This window comes from Gavialis gangeticus, unplaced genomic scaffold, assembly GCF_001723915.1.
Source record: "Gavialis gangeticus isolate Ggan-Ray unplaced genomic scaffold, GavGan_comp1, whole genome shotgun sequence".
NCBI classification, from domain to species: domain Eukaryota; kingdom Metazoa; phylum Chordata; order Crocodylia; family Gavialidae; genus Gavialis; species Gavialis gangeticus.
In genome coordinates, this window is record NW_017728997.1 from 2,107,584 (window position 1) to 2,117,167 (window position 9,584).

At 43.5% G+C, this 9,584-nt stretch overlaps 1 protein-coding gene across 3 annotated transcripts in view; it reads left to right on the plus strand.

Moving 5' to 3' along the window:
• LOC109288940 (protein SSUH2 homolog) overlaps positions 1–9,584 on the plus strand; it is a 44,168-nt gene that overhangs the window by 25,894 nt on the left and 8,690 nt on the right. For all 3 annotated transcript variants that reach the window (XM_019504694.1, XM_019504695.1, XM_019504691.1), the window contains 6 exons: positions 351–480; positions 1,618–1,678; positions 4,114–4,238; positions 5,592–5,654; positions 7,681–7,784; positions 8,765–8,857. In XM_019504694.1, coding sequence (XP_019360239.1) covers positions 351–480; positions 1,618–1,678; positions 4,114–4,238; positions 5,592–5,654; positions 7,681–7,784; positions 8,765–8,857 — 576 coding nt within the window. The remainder of the gene's footprint in view (positions 1–350; positions 481–1,617; positions 1,679–4,113; positions 4,239–5,591; positions 5,655–7,680; positions 7,785–8,764; positions 8,858–9,584) is intronic.

The window sequence follows — 9,584 nt, forward strand, 5'->3', positions numbered from 1 at the left end:
TTCAACCAGGTTTATCTCAAACTGGTTTCAGCTATTTTCAAACTGGTTTATGTGCACTGAACGTCTTTCCTGTTACAGGTTTAAATCAGTTTCTGATCTGTGAGTCAAATTGCCCTGACTTTTAGATGTTCGGTGATAGATCTTAAAGCAGCCATAGGAACCCTCTGAAAATCAGATGGATAGAAAAGGATATTCTATCTGGACACCCAGAAGTGAAGCATCCCTAATTGCAAGTGACTTTTCGCAATCTTTACTGAGATTTGACTTTTTCCCCCTTGCTGTTTAAAGAAGCATCTTCTTGAGAAGCAAATGGAGTGCCCAGTTTCTCAGCCTTTTATTTCTTTTTCTAGCATCCCACCTATTTCTGAGCATGAAGCCAGAGAAGCTTTCCTAGAGTATGCAGCCAGCAAGTGCTGCTATAGGACTGCCCCTGCAAAACACATGGTGGTCCAGAACCTGACAGCATGCAACACATACAGAGTGAGTACAGTAGCAGGCAAAACTGCATGGCAGGTTTATTTCTGGTCCTGCTGCATTAGCTTATGGCTTCAGACACACATCACAGATATAAAGTGAAGCTGTGGGAGATATTCACAGTAGTATTTCATAGATAGGCCCCACCTTGCAATTTTTCCCATTAAAATGGGCCCTTTTCAGCTAAGGTGGGCCCTTTTAAAAACGGTTTGTTCTGATAGAGAGTGATTTCTTCAGAGGAACTGAGGCAAATGAAGCAAAAACCTCTGCAGTGCAGTCCAGAAAAGGATTTTTCCCCCTTCACTGTAAAGCTGGCCAGAAGAACATTAGAGATTTCTTCAGGTTGGACAGGTGAGGTGAGGGCATTTCCCTAAGTGTTGAGGTCAAATATCAGTGATCAAAGTTGTTAGGTGATTTTTCCTTGTGCAAATGAAGCAGTTTCTGGTACAGGTCTTCACCAGGTCTTGAGCCCTGGACATCCTGCCCTGAAACATGGGTGTCTCTCAGTGGTGCTAAACAACCAGTTTCCATGGAGTGAAGCATTACTGCTAGCTTGAGGAACCCCCAGGGTTTGTCTGTACTGCCCCCCTGCTAGACCCAGAAGCATCACTGTGAAGCACGTCTTTCCCACCCCCTCCCTTTCTGTGTGACCCAGTCCCTAAAAATCAGTGGAGCCATCTTAGAGGGTGCACACTGCCACTCCTAGGTTTTCAGGTGTGCTCACTGGCATACACTCAGGACCATGCTACTTTGCTTTGCATCCAGGGTTCAGCACACATAAGCATGAGGAAGTAGGAGACCTGTGTTTCATGATGATGTTTGTGGGAGGGAGGTGGTGTAGACACTCATGCTCTGGTGGTTATGCTAGTATTTCTCTATATCAGGACTTCTTGGGCAGTCGGCCAGGACACAGCCTTACGCTCCACAGTTCAGTCATCTGTGATTTTCCTTGTTCTACTCTTCTGTCCAATTCATGTCCCTGAGACCAGGACTGTGGTTTTTATGTTTGCTTGGGAGCAAATCCTACTGTCACCAAAGTCAATGGAGGTTTTGGCACTGACTTCAGTGGGACCAGGATTAACCTCCTCACAGTGAATAAAAAGCACTTTTTCATTCAAGTTGACTCTGGTTTGCTTTTATCAGTATCGTCTGAAAACCTTCACTGAAAACAGAGAAACGTATCCAGCCAGCGAACCATATAATGGTAAGCAAATCATAGCTCTTACCTAGCAGAGACCAGATACAACATGATGTAGTGTTTTTGGGAGTTACTGTGTCATTGGACTTACAGGCTTTATGAATGATCTTGTGCAGCGTGCATGAACCAACTCAGTGATCAGCCTGAAAAAGAGAAGACTGAGAGGGGTCTTGGTAGCAGCTTACTGCTACATCAGGGGCGTACATCTAGGGCTCGGTGAACAACTGTTCACCAGGACACCCTTGGGGATAACCAGGAGTAATGGCCATAAACTCCTGGAAGACCATTTCAAGCTTAACATTAGGAAAAGCTTCTTCATGGTCAGGGTGTACAGACTGTGGAATATGCTCCCTCCAGAGGTGGTGCAATCACCTACCCTGGAGATCTCCAAGAGGAGACTGGACAGTCACCTCGCTGGGGTCCCCTGATCCCAGTTGACTTTCCTGCCTGGTACAGGGAGCTGGACCCAATGATCTTCTGAGGTCCCTTCCAGCCTCGCAATCTGTGACTCTATGATATGCGGCTGAAAATGTCAAAAGGTGCTACTGGTATCAAGTACCCCAATTTCCAAAATGAAACCTGAGGTCTAATTTCAGAAGTGCAATGGTTATGTTGCTCCTATTGGTTTACACTGAAACAAGTCCCCACAGAAAAGGAGAAAGGAGTGAGGAAAATGGTATGGGAGGGTGAATGTGTCATGGGTGCTGGCCAACCTCTTTTGCAGTTCACCCTTATTTTCTATTTTTTTGGGCCGTCTTGCTCTAGGCTTGGTTCACGGTTGTTGATGTGGGCTGCCTTTGAATGGGCTGCAGATTAGGCCTTATGATTTTTCACAAAGTCATGGGCAATAGCTTGGTTAGGGAACTTTTCCCACCATCTACTGCAGTTGCCTTTCATAATAAAAGGAAATAGCATGATGTTTTTTAATTTCAGACGGATGCTCTTTAACACTATAGAAAGCGGCTTGGTAGAGTCATTGTGCCTGATATAGAATTAACTTCCCCATTGGTTCAAGTGGTCTGAAGCTTTTTCTCTTTGACCTTAGAGCCACGTGGATTGTAACATCCTTCTGGCTTTGGGAAAGAAATCATGGGGGTAGGGAGTGGAGCGCGGAGGAAGCTGTTTAAATCTCAGGGGTGTGGACACAGTGTAAAAAGGGAGACACGGATTGGATTAGTTAAGTTTATGTAGCCTTATATGGTTATAAACATAGGCTTTACTGGGCAGGATCTTTGGCCCATGAAGCATAGTGACCTTGGCTGTGGGTTAGCTGAAGGAAAGTGCAAGGAGCTTGCTGCAGGAGGGTGAGTCACAATTCACAAAAATTGTTCAAAATGGGGAGGAGGCGGACCCCGCATCAGTCTGAGAGATTGCCATTAGTAAGGCTGGAAGAGACTGCGATATCCTTGCAGATGGTGCAGACTCCATAGGCCTCTCTTGCACCAGAGACTGGAGGGAGAGTTTGTCTCCTATGGCTGCCTCTATGGTGCTGTAGTTTTGCCATGTTTGTGGCCAAAGTAGGCTTGAGTCCAGGACAGATCAGCCATGCTCCATAATCCTTCCCAGCTGATCAGTGATTAACTGGCTTCCTTGAGGCATTTAGTGAGTCTCAGTACAAATTCATAGATGGTTAGGGGCTGGAGGGGACCTTGCAGATCATCGGGTCCACCCCCCCCTTGCCCGCTCTAGACAACTGGGGTTAGGTGACCCCAGCGAGGTGGCTATCCAGTCTCCTCTTCAAAACCTTCATGGCAAGTGACTGCATCACCTCTGGAGGGAGTTTATTCCATAGTCTGGACACCCTGACTGAAGGAGTTTTTCCTGGGATTGAGCCTGAAGTGGCCTTCCAGGAGTTTGTATCCATTGGTCATGGTCTTCCCTGGGGGTGCCCTAGTGAACAGTTGTTCACTGAGCTCCTGATAGCATGATGGTGTTAGGCTCTGATACTGCACAACTGAAGTCAGTGGGAGCTCTGCCACTAACTTAGAGTTCATAGACAAGTATGACTGGAAGGGACCTCAAGAAATCATCTAGTTGAACTGGGGATTGAACCTGCAACCTCGGTGTTAATAGCACTAGGCTATAACCAATAAGATCAAGCTATTAGAATGAACACAGATCCTAGGGATTTCTGTTGTTATCTCAGAAATCACAGGTCCTAACTAGCACCACTCATCCCTATGAAGATTTCCTGCAGAACAGGAGCAGGGTGGCGAGGGGGATGGGACATATGGAAGAGATCAAATGTTAGTGACTAAGGTGCATCTTTTTTGTGGATAAGCGTATGACAGCCATTGACTGGGCACACTTCTACTGCACTGATATATGCATTGTGTTAAAAGGCAGGTCAGGTGGTGATGTTTTTGCCTGTGCCATGCTATCCTGAAGCTTTACAACCTGCCACACTAACTCCTGACTGCCTTTTCTTTCTTTTGCTTTAGGTGGCTTTGTGGACTCTCCTGAGGTCGCAGAACCCCCCGCCCCTTGGGAAATAGAAGTGGATGCACCTCCCCTGTTTACGGACTGTGAAATGCATTTCCCGGTGCCTCACACCTATTCAGTACAGGTAACCCCAGCTTTTCTTGTCCCAGACATGAGAGTCTTTTAAAGTAATATTACTTATTTCACAAAGGCATCTTGTAGAAGATTCATTTGAAATCAGCTCTGCGTTGTGCATGGTACATATTAAGAACCCACCCACATCTTGAAAAACCTTGCAATCAAAATTCAGACAAAGGGTGAGAGAAGTGAGATATTATCCCCATTTTACAGATAGGAAGCCAAATGCCATAGAGATAAGCAGTCATCCCAAGGGAGTTCTCTGATCCCAGCCATAGCTGCTGTACCTTGTAACCTCTTTCAACAGCAGCATCAAATTCAAGGTTCTGGCTCCTTCTCGTGGCTTGATCTTATTGGTTATAGCCTAGTGCTAATAACACCGAGGTTACAAGTTCAATCCCCAGTTCAACTAGATGGTCTCTTGCGGTCCCTTCCAGCTGTACTCGTCTATGAACTCTAAGTTAGTGGCAAACCTCCCACTGACTTCAGCTGTGCAGTATCAGAGCCAAACAGCATCGTGCTGTCCAAAATGCAGAAGACTGGATTATGTATTAATTTTAAAATCACTTTTCTATAATATTTCTGTAATTTTGTTTGCGATGTCTTTGCAAATGCATATAGTTTGGCACAATTATTTTAACTGTTTGAAACAGCCATTCTGGGACATTATATTTATTGCTTCTTCCCATCAAGGCTTAGGATAAGAGAAGATAACTCTGGATTCTGGCAGAGAGCATTGTTTTTGCTGCTCAAAATAATGAGATAGTATTTTAATAGCTTTAGATAGAGGATTAGCACTTGTTTTTGGCAAGGAGTTGTTTATGCTGCTTGAAATAGTCTGGAGTATGCATTTCAAATGGGAAGGCTGCCATGTAAAAGGATTTGTATCCACCCAAAAGAACAAAGCACGACTATTTTTACTTCTGAAATAAAACAAACAATCCAGGCTGAACAATCAACCCAACTGTTTCTTATGCACATGCAATAACGTAGTAAAGAAAGTATACATCCAGCTTTTACACATTTATCAACTAGACTCCTGTATGGAAAGGAGCCGAAACTCTTTGGGTGCATATTTCAGTGTGAAGATGACACAATCTTTTTATTCTTTCTGCTTCTGGTGCTGTAAGCATTTAATTTCATGACTGAATCTTGGGCCATGCTAGGGATTGTAGCTTTCTTTAACAGTGGGCTGACAGCATAAAGGAAAATTAGACTGAAGTAAGTATGTTGGCTTGTAGGGTGTAAAACCAATAGGCATGACTGCCAGCAAAAAGAGAAAGGTGCTGCCTTTTTTCTTTTAACGCAGTGTAGCAGTTTGCTAGCAGCCCTGTGCTTATACTGTTTGCTTTGATTTCAGAGTTGTCCTAAGTGTCATGGAACTGGTAAAGCCCAGTGCACCCGATGTACTGGATCAGGAAAGGTATGATATGTTATAAAATCTCTAATGAGTATTTTATGTACAGAATAAAGAAAGCACTTACATTTCTTTAAAACAATGCTTTGAAAAGGGCATAAAAGCCAGTCGGCCCATACTTTCCTACTCCTTTGTTTTTCTGAGTTCTTGATGAGCAAATGTCATCAAGATATCAGAGAGAAACAGGCGCAGCTAGGAGCTTGTGTCAATTATGTGTATATAATACATTCAGTTTGCATTGGTCTTCCTTCCAGATGTATGGAAGAGATAAAGTCAGGTCTTAATGATTTACTGAGGAAACAGGTGTCTTCTGCTTTCAAAAGAGAGGCAGCTCCTCCAAGTTTTTGACAAATCTCTCAATGAGAAAAGAAAAGGTCAGAAAGGAGTCATAATTTGTTATATGACATCTAAAGAATAGAAGGTTGTGGGCCCGATGCAGAGTCCATTAATATGAATGCACATCTTTCTTTCAGTGGGAGGTGAATCTGCCCCTGTGTTACAGGAGGAAAAAAAAAGCCTGGTTGTGTATATACTACTAAATTTAAATGCAGACCTTTTTGTTAATAAAGAAGGGATTAAATATAGCCCCTGTGCAACTGGTTTCAAGTCAGTACCTAAGGAAATGATAAGAGCTGGAAGACGCCACAAAAATGGTATTTTAATAAAGTTAGTGTAACCCAGAGCATTTGAGGAGGTTTCAGGACAGAAGTTGAACGCTGTACCTGTCACCTTGTATGTAGCCATGCATATTATCTGAACAGATAAAAAGGGAGTTGGGGGGAGGAGGAGAAATACCAGCATCAAATTACAGTGGTCGGTGACAAGGATCTAGAAGACGGCAGCTAAAGTGTCCTTAAGCCGATGCACGATTGTGGTATTAAGGACTTAATAGCAGTTAATAAAGAAGAAAAATCCCCATTTGATTGTAAATACTCTTCTGGTATTTCACTGTTTGGTGGCTAGTCTGCCTGTCTACAGCCACTGCAGACTCTAGCATGTTCTTCCAGGTTTTCCATGTAGATTCAGGATGTGAAGTCTGTAAAATAATTGGCTAGAACCTCTGTGCTGTGGCATCCTGCTGTTAATGAGAACCAGCAGGGCATTTGTCAGTGGTACAAAGTTGCTCCTCTCTCTAGGTCAGTCGGTGTTAAAGTAGAACAACACAGGAGTACCTCTTGTGATTGCAGTTCAAGCTGGCAAAGGACTGGATGCTCCAAAGGATGCAATGAAAGAGATGCAAGGATGCAACTTATGGGAGAAAAAACATGGTCTGTGGGTGATAAGGGCTACTTACGTCAGCAGTGACTCAGAGGCATGGGCCCCCTCGATAATTTCCTAAGAAGGAAGAAAGAATAGATGTGGAAGGAATTCTTGCCTTCTGTTCGTAGGCCTAATTCTGGAATTTGTAGCTGTTAGTTTCTCACGTGCACGTGAGCCCTGCAAATGTGGATGGATTCTGCTTCCAACTTTAGATGCAGATACCAAGTTATAAATATGAGCTAAGATACAGAACAGAAAGATGATCGCAGAGCAGTGTGGACCAAAGACATCATAATGCAGCTAAATCATGATTTTTGTGCTGTATGGTTTAAACCGATGGATTCATAAACTTGTTCTACAGTGATGTAACTGGAGTTGTGTCACAGCAAGCTGCAGTATTAAGTCTTCTACAATTGGATAGTGTATATGGGGGCATTACTGTGCATTAGGGTAACAGTCATCTATATATAACAGGCCAACCTGCAGCACTTAATTTCATGTGGGCCCCCCAAAATAAGAGTGATGTGGGACTAAACTGCACGCGGGTTTTCTGCACAGGGATGAGTTCACTACATTATTGTTGCACAGCTATGTATGCATAGTATATAAATAGATATAAGCTTAAATAAAAGAGTGCACTGTCCTGCTAGACCATCCCCATTCTGATCCTTCTGCGTACTGTTATTATGGAGAACGTGGACCAAAAGAACAGAAAAGCAAATTGTTAGAAAGTGCCCTTTTCTGATTCCCTCCCTCTCTTGTTTAACTGTAGGTTTCTTGCTCATCTTGTAACGGGTCAGGCTGGCAATCTGTTAGTACTACCTCCGATACTAGTTCTGGATTTTGCACATTCTGTGGAGGGGTGGGACGCACACGGTAAGAAAAAGCTAAATCGTGAGGTGGCAACCTGTATTTCTTTGTGCACTCGGTTTACCAGATGTCTCTTTATTGTTCCTCTTTAACAGTAGGGATAGGCGCCAATTGAAAAAAAGAGCCAAACTAAATGGTAGATTCAGATGATGTTCATTGTAGCCTTGTTATTTAGAGATAGCAAGTGAAAAAATGTGCCTTGTTTGTTGATGCTTTTCAAATATGAATTAGGGCATGGAAAATCCCTGTGAGGTATTGCATGCAAGATCTCCATTTTATGGAGGGTCTTAAATAGAGACAGGAAAGTAATTAATTAATTACTTGCATCCCATAATGATAATACTGCATCAAATATACTGAAACCTGAGGACTCCATACTGTAGATATGCATTCCAAGAGAAAATTCCTAAGCTAAATGTCTCATAATTTCACTAGACTGACAGGTAGAGAAAAGGATGTGTTGATATGACAGAAGGCAGCACGTTGTGGAGAAGTGTAACATTACATGGAAGCAGAGATGTTGCTTTTTCTTCGGCAGTGAATATGTGCAGGGCCATCTTGGATGTCTGTAAGCAGTGCTGCTTGCACTGTGTAGATGTACCCAAGTGTGAGGAGGAGGAGATATTTAGGTGACATTGGGAGTGTCTACATGTGCATTTAAGTGTGCCTAAACTTAATGCGCGTTAGCTTAATGCACATTAAGCAAGTTTAGGTAGGTGTTTACACGTGCAGGCATTTAAGTGCATTAACGCTGTTTGTGGATTGTCCCAAAGTTAGTCCCAAGTCAATCCACACACAGAGCATTTATGTGCTTTAACATGTCTACATGTGTGTTAATGCAATTAACTATTCACGCCTAAATTCACCGTTTTTAATGTGCGTTAAGGGCACACGTGTAGATGTGTTCCTTTAGCACTCATTAAAGCATCGTGTGTAGATGTGCCTACTCCTAAAGCAAGTGCATTGATACTGTGTTTCCTTTATAGTTGCTCATACTGTTATGGTCGTGGTTGGCTGCACTGTGTCCGTTGTAATGGAAGAGGCCTTTTGCTATACCATTCTGAACTTACAATCATTTGGTGAGTTGAAATCAGTGAGCCTAGGGCTTGACTGTGAGGGTGGTTTGTATTCACGGTGGCTGGCCATTTGCAAACATGTTCATAAGCCAAAACATCAACTACTGCAAACAGACATAACTCCAATGAGATCACTCCTGTTAACTCCTATGATCCTGGTATAGAAGCTATGCTGATTTTTCCCATCCAGCCATGTGGCCCAACACATTAAAGTTTCTGGTTAAGATCCTGTGCTTAAAGAGCAGGGAAGGGCTATATGATCCTCCCTGCTATCTCTCTAAGACCTAAGGAGGGGAGTACCAGTACAGATGCAGGGGCTAGGTCATGCTGCAAGAGTCTGGTGGTTTTAGTGCCTGCCTGGGATGAGGAATTTTGGGATGGGCACTGGCCAGGGTTAAGGTCTCCTGCCTGATCTGGTATGGAGAGGAGAGCTGTGGAGCTGATGAATGGGGTGCACCTCTTCTTAGAAGATGGGGATGTTGTAGTCTAGAGGTTTCTGCTACTGCCCAGACCTGTGCAAAATCTGAGTTCTCATCTCAACTCTTTGGGGTTTGTTATGTTCCAAAAGTGGTTCAGTCAGAACCCCTCTGGCTTTTAAAGAGAGCAGGTCTGTATCCTGGTAGGTTAGGTTCCAGTCCAGGATGTGGCAAAGAGAGACCTGGGTGCTGTCAAGACTGTATAGAGGGGAAAAAAACCCAGGCCTTCTCACTTCTGCAAGTGAGTAGGCTAA